Source organism: Drosophila innubila (genome assembly GCF_004354385.1).
Source record: "Drosophila innubila isolate TH190305 chromosome 2L unlocalized genomic scaffold, UK_Dinn_1.0 4_B_2L, whole genome shotgun sequence".
NCBI lineage: Eukaryota > Metazoa > Arthropoda > Insecta > Diptera > Drosophilidae > Drosophila > Drosophila innubila.
The window spans coordinates 27753436-27771962 of NW_022995372.1; the positions used below are offsets into that span (position 1 = coordinate 27753436).

At 35.8% G+C, this 18527-nt stretch overlaps 2 protein-coding genes across 2 annotated transcripts in view; both read right to left on the reverse strand.

Moving 5' to 3' along the window:
• LOC117781060 (tyrosine-protein phosphatase Lar) overlaps positions 1-15138 on the reverse strand; it is a 123166-nt gene extending 108028 nt beyond the window's left edge. The window contains exon 1 of the mRNA XM_034617780.1: positions 15038-15138. Coding sequence (XP_034473671.1) covers positions 15038-15125 — 88 coding nt within the window. The 5' untranslated portion in view covers positions 15126-15138. The remainder of the gene's footprint in view (positions 1-15037) is intronic.
• Positions 15139-15277: 139 nt separating this feature from the next.
• The window catches only part of LOC117781062 (zinc finger protein weckle), a 46794-nt gene continuing 43544 nt past the window's right edge, over positions 15278-18527 (reverse strand). Inside the window, exon 5 of the mRNA XM_034617783.1 lies at positions 15278-15408. The gene's annotated coding sequence lies outside the window, so the exon portion shown is untranslated. The remainder of the gene's footprint in view (positions 15409-18527) is intronic.

Here is an 18527-nt window from a genome sequence, read left to right on the forward strand (position 1 = left end):
GAGCCTTAAGCTAGGCTTAGTTATCGATATTGTAGCGATACAGACCAAAAATATTTAAGTTAATAGACGCTTTTTTCCATTTTTTTTACAAGACTTTTAAAAAAAGGTTGATTCTATATTGTATTAAATTTATAATTTATTTACAAGTTTTTTTTATTTGATCAAAATTGTTTCTGTGCGAAATGACTACTTTTTTTTTCGTTTAATTTGCCCCTCAATATTTAATGGTGAAAATAGGTTAATTAGGATGCACACTTTATTAATATAGATCTTATCGATATTTAATTTACGCATGATTTCCGTCGAAGTTAATGTTGATACTTTAAGCTAAGCTCACGTAATTTCAAAAATCTGATTACGTAACGTTTTTAAACGAAAATCGTTTAGTCACTTTAAGATAAGTTCAATCAGGAGGATATCAACCGAAAAACGTATTTCGTTTTATTGAGTTTTTCTTTGAAATTCGGGTCATTGAAATATAATAAGCACTGACAAAAATTTGCCTAAATTTAAGCCTAAAATATTAAATTTCAGGTATTTTGAATACCCGTTATCAATCGCCGTTGACAATAATTTCCGTTGACACTGTGTAATGTACAGCCCACTTTTGGTTATGCCATTTGTAGTTGAACCATTTTTCGTCATTGACCCAAACAACACTTGAGAATTTCCGTTGGAACAATAGAAAATGGGTGCTAACAAGAAAGCAGACAAAGTTTAGAAAATAAAAAAAGAAATAGTAGAGAGAAATAAACCGTCAGACAAATTCCATGAACAAAATGAAATGTCAACAGTAAATTTACCTTACACTTTTGCTATTGTCGTTATTCGTTGTTGTTTTTGTTGTTTCTGGTTGGTTGTTTGCTGTTTGGTTGTTGCTTGTTGGTTTTTGGGCTGATTATTTTCTTTTCTAATGCGCTGAAAGCTCATTTTTCTTATTTGGGTAAAGATTCTCTTAATGGGATTTAGAGAAAAAAAGAAAGAATAAAAGAAATAAGAAGAAAATGAAGCGAAATGTCTACAGTCGGTCGACTGAATTGGGTTCGTAGATTTTGCCTGGTGTGTAAAATGGCGCATAAATATGTTGAAAATGGACTTGCTGAAATTTATTTACATAAAAAGGATTTTACAAATAAGCACAACGCACAACAATATACACACAACTTCAGCCGCCTTTGCCAGTGATTTGTGCCTTTGTCATTATTATAAGCGTCTGAGCGATCCTTTTTTTTTACTGTAACTCTCTTCTCCTCTCCTCTTTAGTCGATGTTGCCTGGTGACAGCTGATGAGGGGTTGTTGTTATGGAGAGTATCATATCTGTTACACACATTGGGCCGTACCGGGTTCATCCGATCCCAGTGACCATAAATCCATGAAAAACCAGTGCAAAAATTGTGCTAACAACATTTTGTGACACACTCAATTGAAATGCTTCTCACAATGCTCACAGTTTTTCACGGAAAGTTCATTTAAAATTGCTGCCAGCAGGCAATAGATACAACAGGGGAAAATTGCGGAGGTAGTGGTAAGGGTGAGTGTGGGGGTTGAGGGGAAGTTGGAGTAAAAGGGAAAACAAAGTCGCGCGCACTAAGCAGCAAATCCTTTCATCCGATTTAAGTAAATGCAAACAAAATAAGTAAATAGCAAGAAGCAACACAACGTAGAAGCCCCTCCTTTCTCCTTCTTTCGCATGGGATCCATAAGGGGCTTAGCGCCTCGCAGCCGCGCCTCCAGGCGCTCTGAGTCCCCCTTCAACCCTCCCAACGTTTCCGTCTACTCACGCTGCTGACATTGCCCCTCGACAGCCACTTGGGTGAGGAGCTTGTTAAAACTTTAAGTCCGTTTTACTTAACTTGGCTCCTTTGGCTGACAGTTGTAGACTGTTTTGCTTTGCTTCCATCTCTCTCACTCTCTCCATTTATTTGACTACTTTTGCTGTCTCGCACAGTAAGTTTGTTAATTTTTAAATGAACTGACGATTAAAGCCTTTAACTACCAATTTTCCCTTCATTTTTTCCCTTAACATTTTTTTTACCTGATGACAGCGGCTCTAATTGACTTGCATTGTTCCTACATCTACCCATGTCTCTGTCTTTCTCTTTTGCTCTCAATATTGATGTATTTTTCACGCTGACAAGCTTTGCAATTAGTCAACTTGCTTAGGCACTTATGTTATTGACACTTGGCCAGAATTAGCGGCATTTAAGTTTTTAATTAAATGTCGTTCCTCTTTTTTTTTTGTGGATTGATTAGGGTTATTTAAATGTGTATGACGTTGAACCATTGCTCATTCAATCTTAATCTTTAACAAGGCACTGTCAATACTTTTTATCTAATAATTTTTTCTTTAGGCTACCTTAATAAATTTTAAGCTTATCGCTTAAAAACAGATTCAGAATTCGGGATTTTCCCAACATCCTTTGGATTAGTACTCACTAGTGGTGTAAGTCTAAATTTTAGATCGAGTTTCATATTGAAATAGAAAATTGCAAAAAAATATGTATCGAGTTGTCGATGTATCGGAAAATAGTAGATCGAGTTGCAAATATCGAGTTTAAAAAAATTTATTTAATTTGAAAACGCAATTGTAATTACAAAATACACGCATACTTTTAGTATAAATCTTATTTTTCTTGCATCTTTTTCATGTTTTGTTCAAACTTTGGTAATTTGGAAGGTTTTTTAAAACTGAATTCTACAAATTAGCTACGTAGAACAAGCCTCAGTGAGTTGTCGATTTTGCATGGAAATCGATTTAATCAACTCGATAGATCGTCAAAAAAATCATCGAGTTGAAGTACTCGATAATCGCTTCCGCGAAAATCGAGTTGTCGATATTTCGATATATTCTTAAATCACTAGTACTCACTTGACTCATCGAACTCTTTCCGTTATTTTTGACAGGTCGCACAGCCTCAGAAAAAGTAATCGAGGTACAATGATAAATAGTGATTTGATTGAATTTGATTTGATTTTTGAATTTCTTGTTTTGGTATTCCTAAATTTCATGATTTATTTATCTGGTAGCCTATTATAGTAATGAGACATTTAAATTTCGTAAGCTATCAGCATATACCGCACAGACCAACACACCCACACACACTGAGCAACAACAATAACCACAACTGAGCTCAATTCAACTCGTAATAAGTGCTCTCAAAATGCCCGCATTATTTAATGCTTAAAGCAAGCCAAACAAGGCTTAACCCGAACCACAACTCCAACTCCAATCCCAAAATGGCAACCAGAACTCAAACCCCCAAGGCTGCACACTTGAAAAAGTTGCCATAGTCTGTGCGATATTTGCCTAGCTCGGCATAATTTCAAATTAATGCACTCAATGGCAAATGGTTTTCAGGTTTTCTAGTTTTCAGGTTTTCCAGTTTTCAACTGGCATATATTTACACAGGCAGGGGTAAGTCAATGAAAAATGGAAAATTGCTTAGGCCATGCAGTGAAAATGTGGACCAAACTGTAGCATCAATTTTTGCAAATGCTGCTCAATCTAGTAGGTAAAGCTAAAGTCGAGCAATCTCAACTGTAAGGGACCCTGTAAGGAAAATGACACTAGTATATCTTCGGTGATTATTATGCAATCGGAATGGACTTTTTTATAGCCAAAATTGTAAGCTATCCGTATGTTGATCTTTTTTTTTAATGTTTCTGATATCTCCAATGGCTCGCAGCTTATTGAGTTTATCTTTAAATGTAAAGGACATATAACTACAAAAAAAGATATATGACTCTTTGTAGTTTATAAGTACAGGGTCTTAAAATACCAGAGATGAAGCTCATGAGTGGTTGAGTTTGGTGGCAGCTGCTGCAACTGGACGCGTGTTTTTGCGGCTAAACGGCAACTGCAACGACGACCGGAGGCACAACGACCATGAAGCATAGTGCAGGGCATTAAAGTGCTGCATAAGCTAAGGCGCACGCACGCTTCGCTGCATAATAGAAAATGCTGGAAAAAAATTGTTGAATTGCTTTGACATTTTAGCATTGTAGTCGTCGGCAGCTCTGTCGCCAGGTCGTCAGCTTTGTTTTTGTTGCTGTTGTTGCTGCCCCTGAAATGGCGAGGGCGTAAAATTGCCGTAACATGACAGCGAACAACTTGGCAAAAGGTAGCTCAAAATGCGATGCGAACACGCAAGGCGAGCGGCCAAAAATATGAAAGAAATAGAGGAAAAGACTCACCAAACACAAACCAAACCCACCGACCAAAACCACACAAGCCCACTGAAACTCACGCAGCCAAACTCTAAGCACAACCCAAGCATTTGCCTAATGTACTCGCTGCTCTGCTGCTGCTGCTGCTTCTCTGCCTGTTTGTGTTGACTTAGATGCACACTCATACACACAGCGAAACATTTATAGAGTGCGATGAGGAGATATGAAAAGGGAAAGGCGACAACGGGGACGTTTATCAGTGAGCGCTGGAAGAAAGTTTTTCATAATGTGTGGAAAAGAATTTGCGCCAGCCAAAAAGAAAAACTATCAACTTGACACAGGCAGTGTCCTTTTTTTTAAAGGGTATTGGAGTGTAGTTGGGGTGCTTAAACTATGCAAGCAGACACCCATGCAAATTGAAATTTAACAATACACTTTCACCGAAGGCGTTCGAAATAAATATTATTACGTAAATTATGTACAATTTTATAAATTTACACTACATAAATTCAATTAGGCTTGATTTTGAAACAGTAAAAATATATTAAGAAAAATTGGAAAACAATAAAAAAAAAAAATTACCGTTCCCATCCAAAATATTGTAGGTTTTCAGCCATGTTTAATTTAAATTTTTATTTTAAAGTTGCAAAGTTAAGGAGTTTATTTTAAAGTTACCTAGTACAAGAAATTTAATTGTTTTCAATAAAATTAAAAATAAATTGTGTGCCTAATAAACGTATCAATTCAACGGACCAATATAAAGTATACTATCTATACTCCCACTTGTGGGAAAAATAAATATTCAAACGGTAAAAAACAAAATTGTTACTCATTCGATATCTCATTGGCAGATCTACTTCTAATAATTAAAAACAAAAAGAAGACGCTATTTTGTAACATTATTTTACACTTAAAAAGCACAACAAATTTAAAATTTCAAAAGATAAAATACTCTTAATCGTGTATTTAATTAAATTATTTCTGTTGATTTGTTATCTTAAAATTTGTTAGTAGAAATGTACTTATTTTTATATAGAATTGAACTTTAAAGTAAACAAATCCATAAGATTAAAAAATTGACGTCTTGAATTTAGAGATAGAAACAGAAAACTTATATTTCTCAACTGAATTAAGCACAGCTGAATTGAAGTAGCACAGCTATTATATTTTTCAACAACAACTTGAAATCAGGGCATTAAATATTCGCTATTTGAAAATGCAGCAACGAATATTTCTTGTTGGTCTGGTTGTTTTTTACCAGCAGCTTTGCTTCGCCTTGCCTACATTATTTATGCATTTTTCTTTCGGCTGCTGCTGGCTTTTAATAGTTGTGTCTGCGGCAATGTATGTGCATCAGTGTCTGTGCTTTAGTGTGTGTGTGAGAGAGTGAGTGTGTGTTTACCACATTGAAAAGTTTTCTTTGCAAAGTGCTTGGTACATGCGAGCGCGCAAATATGCCAAAAAATATGCTACACAAAAATCGCTCAAGTGCAAAGTTTTAACAATTGGAAAGTTTGCATCATGGGTGCAGTATGAACAAGCACCTCCTCCTCTCCAACCCCAATCTGTCCAGTCAAGTACTTAGTTAGAGCGTCATACACAAAATGCAAACCAAGCGAGGGAGCCAGGGGAAAGAGAACGGATTGAGGTGGCAAGCGCGGTCTTGGGATGCGACGTGTGCTTTAAGTGCTGGTCACATGACTGCGAAAAGGAGCTGACAAAAAATAAACTTGTCCTCAATTTGTGTGCTTGGCAGCAAAGTGTTGAAAAACGCTGCACAAAAAAGCAAAGAAAAGTTGAAATATAAAGTTGAAAAATGCTTTAAATGAACAAAATAAGCAGTAGAAGTTGATTTTTGCAGTTTATTATTATTATTTTATAATGTTTCTACAATATAATGAAACTATTCCAAAAGTATTTAAAATTTAAGAAAATATTTAGAAGTAGAAAAAAAAGAACATAGTTTTATTTGAGATTAAGGTTTCAGAGAAATATTTGTATAGAAACAAAAAGTTATAAGATAATCTTTATTTTAATTATCGACATCGATTAATCAGCAAAGATTATTTTAATATACACTAAAGGCGTTTAAATTTGGAAAATATATGCTAAAATATGCGAAATATCACATACTTATTGAAAGATGAAACTTTAAACTGTCGCTGGTAAATGTAGAAAAAAAAAAAATTTTAATAAAAGCTACCATAATTTTAAGGAAACAAATTTAAGAAGAATGTGGTGCATAGTCGTTTTGTAATTTTTAACGTTGATTAATTGTCAAAGACACTTAATTTCTTGAAATAAATTGAATAAATAAAATAAGCAAAGGGTTTAAAGTTTAAACAGTTGACTGCAGCAGCTGTCAACTCACTCAAAGTTCAACTAGAGCCAAAGTAAATATGGCAACAAAGAGATATAGATAGATGGATAGTTGCAGAGTAAAAGAAAGTGTAAGGGCGAGCGAAATGGGGCTAACATGAGAGGTAAAAACAAGTTGTGCTTGGCTCTTTGCAAGTGGCAAGTTGCGCCACCTGGCGACCAATGAGGTGTGAAGATGAACAGTCGCAAGTGTCCAACGTCGTTATTGTTGCACCTAAAACACAAGCATACATACACATATCTAGACACTGTGTGTGTGTGTGTAAAGCAAATACGAGGCAAAAACCAAATCAAATGTGCTGATATCTTGCAATGTATGTGACCTTCCCCCTTTTTAGCTTGTGCTTCCTTCTCCAGAAGTGCTGCCTGTTGCCTGACGCTTGCTTGGGTACACCTTTGTGGAAATCCAACAATGTCAACTATGCAACACAAAAGCGACAATGCTGTCGCTTTGTCTGCCTGCCAAAGTGCAGGAGTAGGGGCAGGGGCAGGGGCAGGGGCTGAGGCATTAAAAACGGTAACAGGTTGAAAGAAATGGTCGAGAGGGTGCAGCAGGTTGTTCTTGTTGTTGCTGCTCCTCTTGTTGTGTGGCATACAAAAATAGCTCACTTTGCGAATGACGTTTCTCGCTTTTTCTGCTTTGTACCTCCTCTTTTCCTTCATGCCCTCCTCTGCCTCATATCACCTTGCCACCTGTTTCATGTTGCTTTTTTATGCTCGCAATTTGCATTGCCCGCTTTGTTGACGTCTTTTGCACTTTTGCTTTTTCTGCTGCTGCTTTAAGTCAGAGTAAAAACACAAAAATAATGACATTAAAATGCGCATTTTATTAAAGCCCGATGCCCGATTTGCTAGCCAGAATCGAGGTGCCCCAAAGCAGACGTTGCACGTACCGTTTGAACCTTAACCCCTTGGCGTGTCGTGCGCTCACGACATGCAAACGGAAAACAACAACAGAAACGACAGAAACAACAGTCAACAACAACAACAATGACTGGCAACTACTTCAGTTTTATGAGGCACCCGCTGCGGCCCCTCCCCATCAATTGACAATTATGAGGCCACGCCCATTGCCGTGCTCATAAATTTTGTAATTATTCCCCTGCGTGCCCAAAGAAACAGTCCAAAAAAATGAACACACACGCATCCACATCCACCATGGCAAAGGTTGCAGAGAAAGGGAGAGTGAGATTATCAACGATGGGCCATGAAATTTTCGGGTATGAATATTTCATCTACTTGTATATGAGTATGGGTACCATATGAGTAGATGAAAATTGTTGCACACAAACATGACTAAAGGACTGTTGAAAATAAAATGGCTTTAAAAGGAAAATCAACTCGTCAACTACGTATAGTATGCTTTATATGAATGTTTCGAGTCGATCCGTGAGCCAGCTTCTAAAACTTCTAAGCCTCCTACTCATGGTTTTAGTCCTGGCTCAATATTACAAGTAGAAATAATTTAATTTTCTCACTTTTATTAATTTCTATACCATATTAATTTATATTATTTAATGTTATATAAAAGTCTAAAAAATGATTACCAATGAAGATTTGATGAATTTAACTTAAGTGAATGATTTTATTCACATTTAAGATTGAGCAAAAGCTAAATTATATATAGAAACCAGTTATATATCAAACCAGTTCGGATTGGTCAGCTATTACAGCTATGCCTATGCCTAAAGACCTTCTTTGTCCTGGGTTTAAGTCATATTGTAATTAAGAAACAATTCTATATCTCGAATAATCCGAATAATATCTAATAATTATTTTCTATGCCTTAATGGTGATTCAAGTTGGAGTTATTGAACTAATATACATAGATAATAACGTATTCATCGATGCTATCATTAGTTGAGCGGCAGCATGAATATGGGAAACAATAATTTTGAAAGGCTATATAATTATAAGCAAGTCAAAATGTTAAAACTATCATTTGTTTCTGCATATCAAACGCTCAATTAAATGAGAAAATAAACGACCAATGATCAAGACGAAAATTCTATATTATGCCACACAATATCACAGGTTCTAATAAAAAAATGTTGTATTTGAATTCTATTATAAATTTCCAAAAACTTTTCAAAAATTATTAAATATTCTTATCCTTGAGACTTCATATGTTTAACATTTAAAGAATAAATTTCTAGATATTAAGAATAATTAAATCCATAGAAGTTAAGTAAGTACGACTCATAACTGTTTCAAAGGACTTCAGAGCCTCAGACCTTGCGATGTAACCCTGAACCATTGTCAAAGTGAAATAAATGAACTTTATTGTCACGCACACCGTCTACAAAAAAAAAGAAGAAAAGTGTGCGTAATGTCTGGGGCAACTCTGAAGGAATGCAATTAAAATTTCATGTACTTATAGCTGCTAGCGCACCTTAATTGATTAATGTAAGCCCCAACCCGAAAATAAAAACAATAATAACCCACAAAATTCTTGGCTAAAGGGAAGGAGGCGTACACAAACAAATTAATTAAAAAATGCGCTGCGCCGTGTTCCGTTGTCTGCTTTTAGGCTGCTGAGAGCGTCTTGCTTCGGCCATTTTTGCGATTTCTTAGCCGGCTGGAGCGTGTTGGCCCTTTGGATCCTAACAAAAATAATAAATAAATTGTACTTAAAGAGCCTCCGAGCCGCCGCAGTGCAGCCATAAACATTAATTAAAAGTTTTGACCCTTTGCTAGAGAAGCCAGAGGCGCAGCTCCATGGAGAAGTTGAGGGCGAAACCTTCTGTTCATCAGCTGCAATATTCATGTGCAGCGGCTGTACAACAGCAACAACAATTAAAGCAACTACAAACTACTACAATCAAATGCACTCGAATCTGTTTCAGTGAGTTGGTCGGAGAGTTTTTCACTAAACGGCGACCAGCGCGGCCTCAGTGGCCTTATTTGCACGTAACGCTCAAATTACAAGTTAAGCACTTTTGCCAACGGCACACAACTCATATGAGTCATGAATCATTTAACACACACACACAACATTTCACATTTAAATAAAAGCAGCGCGAGGACTTTCCTTCTGCACTGTAACCTGCAGTTGAAAAGGGCACGTGAAAAATGTTTGATGTGTCAAAGGTCTAAGGTCACCAAATGCGACCCATTTCATAGCATCTCTTTATGTGATATACCCTTTTCACACACAAGTTTTCAACTATTCAAGACAATTCAGTCAACATCTTTAAATAAAGTTAGTTTTTAAATTTGTACTATATTTGAACATATATTTTAAAAAGTTTTTAATATTTAAGAAAGCATTTTGCAATTTCTTTGTTTCATTGTTTTACTTTCTTATTTAACTTCAAGTTCAAGAAGTGCAAAGGGTAGAAGACAGAAGGCCGCGTGATAAACCCTAAAAAATACGGAATTCCACGTAAAACGCATTTAATGGTTTTATTTGCAATTACAGTAAAAACAAGAATTCTTTTGGTTCTCAAATATAGTAATTATCACACAATAAAGCACAGGACTTAAAGAACTTTTCTGCTTAACTTAACTTTACTTAATCAACTCGAAAATCGTGTATATTTGAGTAATGACAGTCAGACAGAAGTAAATGAGGGGTATATCCTTGCAAATTTAAAAACTTTACAAAATACCAACCTCAGCGACATTATCAAACGCAAAAAACAGCAGAAGAGGTTGCTGATGCATAAAAGTCTTCAATATGAACTAAAAGCTGCTTACACTAACATACGTAATTCTTATAATACTATTTCTGATGTGTATGGCGCCCACTATGACTTTTGAAATGCAAATTTAAAAATATAACCTTTTTTAATTTATATTTTTGACTGATTATTTTTATAAATTAAACCTGCTTTTTTAATTATTAACCGAGAAAGTCACAGCTTAAAGTTATTTTATGTGAGGTATTCTTTTCGATATTTTAACTTAAAAATTCATTAAAAATTTATTACAAAAATATGTATATTGCTCCTCTCCCTGTAATTATATAATTACATTAATTATCTAATTTATTCGTCTGATATCATTTATAACACTACATCAACTACAATTACAGGGTATTTATCTGGTTTATAAGCGCTAAATCAAGCAGTTATCGCTCGTTCATTTTTTTTGGGCCATGTCGAAAATTGTTCGCTACAAGCAAAATATGACACGGACATATGGCTCTGACCAGCACATGTTGTTGGTCTTTGTCTGTGAGTGTATGCGTGACTGTTAGTGTATGTGTATGGCATACTTTTTGCATGCCAGCTTGGTTAGGTGGAAACAAACAAATAGACAAAAGTGGCAAGAACACACAAACACTCGCAGAGGCACATCAACTTGACCAGGAAACTCAATTCAACAGAAACCAAGCGAACCACCGAAGCATTAAATTAACATTTTTTCTAATTAAACTGACGGCAAGTGGTATAAAAATTTGTGCAACAGCAAGAGCAACAGCAAAAACAAAAGCAGCAGTGAAATGCCACAATTTGTGGCACTTAAAAATTGAAGTTGCCGAGATTTGCATAATGTCATTGTGTTTAAAATAAAATCTTTATCAGCGACTCGAAGATATTTAAAATTTATAAATTCAAGAAGACGATAACGATTTATCTCTTTACATTCTTTTATTCTTTTATAAATATATATATAAATATTTTTAAAAACCTGTTTTCGATTTCAAGGACAGTAAAAATTATTGAAACAGGATGAAAATTAAACACATAACGCTCCTTAAAATTCTATGAAGATAAATTTCGTTTGTGGACGAAATGGTTATAAAAATAATATACACAGTATTCGCTAAAAAATAATATATTATTTGCGTCAAGCAATGAAACAGAATTGGAAAAGTTTTCAGTTTAATATGAACAATTTTTAAACAGTACTATTGCCTACATACACCTTTCGAAATGACCCTTCAGCTCAGAAAAAGAATCTAGAAAGTGGTGTGGTCAACTTTCCCCAATGCATCTTTTTTCAGAGGGATGAGGAACACAAATGCGAATGCGTTTTTATTAATGCCGCATATCATTAGATCAACAAACATGCTCATATACAAGTATATAAGAAGTAATCGCACACGCTCTTAACTGCCAACAATAATAATGTTTTGGCATTTATCACACTTGCTTTTTCTGTAGTTGTTAATGTGGTTGCTCTCGTTGTTGTTGTTCTGGCAAAGTGACCAAGCAAAGTGGCTCTAAAATTTCAGTGGCATCAGTAAGAACAAACAGTAAAAATACAGAAGAAAAGCAGATAAATAAATGTGGCAACAACAAAGAGCAAAGCGCTATAAATCTAAATAACAAATTTTTACGAGAAACGAGACCATAAATAAGATGTTACTGCCTTAGCCTAGCGAAAAATAGTGGAAAAAAAACAGGCCCAGTATCATTTCTCGGGCCCATTTCCCAGTTTCCACACACACCGAACTGCCAAGCAAAGCGGCAACAATTCCTGAGAGTTCTGTTAATTTAATATTATTACTTTTCATTACTACTGCCTCCATTGTATGCATGAGTCTGTGTGTATGTGTGTGTGTATCTGATGATTACAGTCAAATGCTGTTAGTTTCTTTTTTCAGCTCTTTGGAGAGAGGTCCCAAATGTCAACACATTAATGTCCAGGAGCCCCGGGGGGCTGGGGTCATATAAATCAACATTTATCTGCCTCCATCGCCGACAATTGAAAATGACAGCAAAGAAAACGAAACGACCAAAACGCATAAATACTTCCATCTTTTGGCTAATTATATAAGACCAAGTCTGTAGGTATTCTAAAATATTTCGAAATATTCGTGCAGAGATGCAAAATATCTTTAAGAATTGACTGGTGTTCAGTTTATTTCAAATTCTATTCTAGAACAGATTTTAGTCGAAATGAGAACTGTATTTAATTTAATCAAATTACTCCCAATTTTTGAAAAGTTTTGCTAATATTCGTGACAAAATTATTTAGTATTAAGCTGGTAAATTAATTGATTCAAAATTAAATTTTTTATTTTTTCAAACCAATTCCAAAAACACGAAACTAAAGTTATAGTCTCAAAAGGGGCAAGCAATTTTAAACTTGGTGAATTAATAAAAAATGCACTCATTAACAATCGTTAATTATTGTATAAGATATATGAAATGCCTTTATCCAGTGGAGAATGTAAGTTATACCAGTAGCTCAGCGTATTTTTATAGGGTATGAAAATAGTGTCAAGTAGCAGGCTGCTCATATTTTGCAAGCTCTTGAGAGCTGTTGTTTTGAGCGCACCTTTCACACGGTTGCTTCATTGCATTGGGCTAATAAACAAGCGCCAGGATAGTACAAAAAACGACCAAAAACGAAAACTAGAATGAAAACAAAAAGCTCAAAAGACCACTAGCAACGAGAGACAGACATTCACATTGTACATCCTGTCGGACGAGAGAAGTTTTTTGCACAGTTTTGTCGCACCTCTTTTTCTAACTGACTGTCTGTCTGTCTGTCTGGCTGTGTGAGAGAGAGAGAAAGAGAGTTTAGTGTGTGTATGAGTGTTGTGTTGTGTGAGTGTTGTGTGTGTGTGTGAGTGTGTGTGTGTGTGGAATCGTATAAACCATTAAATTGAAATTTATGCGGCACTTTGCCGCGTGAAATGTTTGTACAACTCGTTGCGGGCTGCGGCTTTTCAGCAAAACTTGCTCCTGCCCCCCACCCGAAACACCGCCCAGCCCGCTGCAGGGCGAGTTGCAACTCTTGTTGCAGCGCCATAGGCGTTGACAGAGCGACAAACCGTTAGACAACAACATTTGTGGAAGCGTCAGACAGAGTTTGAGGGAATTCTAAAAACATATGCAAAACTGTTTGCTGTTGCATGTAAATGCTTTTTTGACCTCCCCAACCGCCCACCATCCAGACACCCACCTCCCCATTATTCCATCTACCCTTTGTGCAGACGGAAACATTTGCCGGCTAATTTGTCGTTTGTTAAAATTATGATACAACGCCCAGTGTAGTGGCAATTGTGTCGGTTTAGACACCCTACCCCTATTTTCATCAAACACCCGATGTATCATCCTCATCCACCTGCAGGCACTACCAGAAAATGCGTAACGCGCCACGCAAATATCAGCAACTCATTTTGATATTTATTTTTATACATTCTTTATTTTTTTGTTTTTGGTTTCTGCAACAAGTTTTAATTAATTTGCCGCAACTCCTGGGCAGGCTTGATTCAGTCTCCAGCCCACCGCAATAATTCTCGACAGTGTCGAGAGATGAGGGCACAAAAAAGTTGATGCTACGATAATTTGAAAAGTTTTCGCTTAGACAGCGACAGTGGCAACATCGAAAAGTAGGTAGCAGCACCAAAACTCTCTTTCAGCCAAAATCGCTAAACCTAAAAACAGAAACTGCGTAGTAGGAACTGGCAAACCGAGCAAACTATATGAATACGACATGCTATATTAAGCCTCAAATAAATACATCGCCATAATTAGCATATAGCTAAAGTTTTTGCTACGCTAAGCCATAAGCTGCCCTAAAACTACTACCGCCTTCTCAGCAACTGACTTACTCCAAAAAAACCTTTCGATGACTGATGAAATATGGCTACAAAAGTAGATTCACTCTCTTCTCGTGTGTGTGTGTGTGAATGGTAAGAGGCATGTGTGGGAGTTTTGCAAAAGTAATTTGAAATTTACAACTTTTAGTTGATTGAGCCAAAAGTCGAAGGAATATCTTGCACTACCTAAAAAAGGAATCAAGATGTTTCAATTGTGAATTAATTGTCTGTGATGTAGAGGTACTTAATAATGGAACAGCATAAAAGTAAATATTATTTGAATAAGATATTCTACAGATACATTCATATCTACCAAATTCAGCGCTTTAGTAGAAAATAAAAATATTATCGTAGAATTTTGGTTGACAGACAAACACACAATTAACTAGGGGGCTCCGCCCCCTGCTCGCTTCGCTCGCGGTGCTACAGTCGAGCATACTCGACTGTCGGAGACCCCGTACTTACTATGAAAAAAGCAAAAAAAAAAAAATTCTGATAAATTTAATTAAACATGTAAAGATTGAAACACAAATTAAATGGCAAGTAAGGTGGAAAATAAGTAAAACTTTTGTATAAGTTCGCAAACATACAGACCCTGTAATGCCTATCATTTTCAACTTTTGTTACCTCTTCTTAGAAAAGTTACGGAAAATATTAACGCTTTATCCACTTATCTTTCTTTTAAACAAGTTCGATGTAATTTTCTATCTCTTTTTGTTCCTATCATTTCAACACAAATGTGTGAAAGATTGTATTCAAAGCGTACTACTTTTGGAAAAAGCTTACTTATAAATCTGCTGATGAGACTGTAATTAACTTAAACTAAAATCAAGTATTGCTTTATTTATATGTAACTTAACTTAATTGAACATAACTTGGATTTGAGTTGTGACAATGCTTAAGTCTATGCATACTTATTAAGTGGCAAGTACTACTTAGTACATTATAGTACTTGATACATAGTAATTATATTAATTTTTTGTACTCACGGACTGCATCAACGGTCGCTGGTGTCCAGATAAGCAACGCTACAAGGAAGGTGGCTGCAACAAAAGTGGCTGCCATCTGCAGACCCATTATTTATGTATGCGTTGAGAGAGAGATACAGAGTGGAGGGGGGGTTGCAGTTGAGAGGCAGTTGGTGATAATAAAAAGTTGATAACAACAACAACAAGTTCAAATGCTCTATTATAATATCACTCTTGCTCAATCGCTCTCTTTTCTCTATTGATTTTACAAGCTGATCAGACTTACTCTCTTGGCTGACGCTCGCTCGTTTCCCTCTCTCTCTCTCTCTCTTTTACACGCGCGCTCTCTCTCTCTCTCAAATGTTTGTTTCGTCGTCCCGACGTTGCACGCGCTAATTGTGCATGCAGAATAAAAATATATACATACGTGTGTTAGTGTGAATGTGAGAGAGTCAGAGTTCAGTTGCGTTGCGTGTCGTAGCAGAGAGCGTTTTACAAGGTTCGGCGTGTTTTGTAGCAAAAAGAGTTTTGTTACGTTTGCAGTTGTGTGTATTGTGTTTGTGTTGTTTGTGTGTGTGTTTTATTTTAGTTTTTGTGTTTCGTTTTTTTTTTATTTTAGTTAGCATTTAGTTTTATGAACGTTCGTGATTGAAAGTGATTGTTCAATCATTTGTCAAATACATTTTCGCAAGCCGAAAATCATCGGATATAACAAGATGTGTTAATAAATGCGATGTCATCATCATCATTACATTATTGGCATTATATAGCAGCATTTGATCGATACACAAAAAGATTTCATTGTCACGCCCATCGATGTTTTTGTTTCGGTTGTTTCAATTGTTGTTGTAGGCGTAGATTGTGCATTGTTGTTTGTTGTATTGGCATTATGCGATTAGTTAGTTCATTTGTTCAGTTGTTGTAGCAATTCCAGTTGTATTCGTTGTTGTTGTTGTTGGTGCAGGATCATCAGCGTTGTCATTGTTGTTATCATGTGGAGGGAAGCTGTTGTTACTATACGACAAAAATTACCTGCTTAAAGTTGAACTAAATACTTAAAAAAGAACTCTTAAACAATGTAAAGATATGCAGTTTTATATTCTTTTATATTTCTTTGCTTATTATTGATATTTTTAGTATATTATTCAATTGTTGTTATTCGTTTTGTTGCCGCCTGCAAGATAAAAAAAAAGTCAAAGGTTGAGAGAAATGTCGTTCTTTTGGCTTAGCACTGGCATCCTTTTACATGGCAAAAGGACACAAAACCAGGCACAGATCTCTTTTTATTATTTCTCTTTCTTTGTGTGTGTGATTGTGTGCAAATCCCTTTGACTTGTTGAGCTGTAAAAATAGAAACCGCTAGGTATTTTATTTGCTAAAAAGACAGACAACATTTAAGCACTTTTTTGTCAGAGAACCTAAATGAGAACAACTGTTGGATGTTTTACCCACAACATACCTTATAATGCTTACAGGTTTTTAAAAAGAATCAAAAGATCTTTATTCTATGTTGTAGGTTAGCTAATATGACGTTATTCATCTTTTTTGCTTTCATTACCCTCTTGACATTTTTCAATTTTCAAAGTTAAAAGTTAATCAGATAGAAAAAGTTGAGCGAAAACACATTTGACATTGATACAAAGATTTATTTATTTATTTAAGGGCTTTGATTTATTTTACCACCACAAAAGATTATAATAAGTTTATTAAAATTAGCTGATTTGACGAAATTTGGAAATTAAATGTTTCGCATTTCAAGAATAATCTAAAATTTTCCTTCTCTATCTGATTCTGTTTCTGGCATCAATTTCAACCATATTTCTGGCATTAGTATTTTTTTTTTAATAATTCATGAACAAAATCGAATAATGAAGACGTTTATGATTCAAGTGAAAGTGTTTTAATAGAACTAGTTTATGGAAAAGCGTATAAGAGTGAGCAGCTTTCTTCAGAAGATATTTAGATGACAATGAAGAATTTGATTGCAGTTCGTAAGTAACTCAAGATATTAAGTACAACAAATGTTATGTTAATTAAATGGCTGACAGAGCAATTTTCACTAGCTGCACTTTCAATTTAGTTAATCAGAGTGAAGTCTAGAATCTAGTTTATTGCATGTCCTAGGGCACAGCAGGAAAGGAATGGAAATAAAAGGAAAGGAATGGAAATAAAAGGAAAGCAATGGAAAGGACAACAGCCTATCATTACCTGTACTTCTCTTCGGGCAACAACAATAAGAAAATTTCAACAACTGTTGTGGCAATTAAAATGAGCTAAAAATGCCTTAAACTCAAGAGTCGTTTGAACTTCTAAACTCTGCACACTCCATTAGACAGACAGGTTGGCAGCACTGCCAAAAGGTAAATAAGAAGTCACTGCGCAATTGCATGAGCTTGGTTACTTTGATTTCTTCTTACCTCCTCCTTCTTCTTCTTTTTAGCTGCCCCTGCGTGTTATTGTTGCTATCTAGAGACTGTGGAAGGGTAGAAAGGGTAAAAAAGGGTCATGCTGCCCACTTAGTTTAACTAGTTACAAGCAGAATAACAAGTTAAACTGCAGCACTGGCTTAAAAAACAGGCCATAGCCGCAGGTGGGCGTGGTCATGCCCACACGTACTTTAGCTACATCAAATAATATATATATACATTTATACTTATATGGATGTAAGCTTTATGCTCTATATGCACTTGTAAAAATCAATTAAACTTTTCAAGTGAAGTTATAATGGCTGCCAACTCGCTCCTTTTTTGTTGTTTTTTTGATTTTTTGTTCTCTTTCGCTTCGCTGTTGCTTTTCTTATTGTTTTCATAGCCTTGCATTGTTGCTAGTGCTTGTTCTTGTTGTTCTCGTTGTTCTCGTTGTTGTTGTTGCAGTTGTCAAAAGTTTTAAAATAATTGGATTTTTTTTACCATCGCACTTTTGCTGTAAGCACAGGCACGAACCGAACCAACAAACGGAGACCCCAAAACCGGAGCTGCCCATTCTACAAAAATTAAAATTTTCTTTGTTACTGACAGCAAGGTATAGAGTGAGCCAGACAGAGTGAGAGAGTGATTGAGCAAGAAGTAGAGAAAAGGAGATGGGCACACTTAATGCTGACTGCAGTCGTCGTCATCGTTGAGCGTATTACCCAATTTCCACTGAAGTTTTCAACACCAATTGCAAACGTCAACAACAACAGCAGCAACAACAAGAACAACAACAACAACAACATCTGTTGGTTGTTCAGCCGCCTACAATGAACAAAAGGGTGGCCAACTTCAAGTGCCTCCCGATCTGACTCGTCGGTGATTTAATGGGTTTTATGCCACACGGTCTGTCATTATCGAGCGCAGATAAGCACTCGAAACGTTGCAAGGACTCATCTCACATATATATGCATATATGCAGGTATTCAATGAGGCTATCAACAAATTTGCCAGCAGATCTAGATTAGTTCTTAAGATTTATAAAACTTCAAAGTAGCCAGTCAACTAAAATTGACTATTCAACGATGAGTACTTTTCTTTTG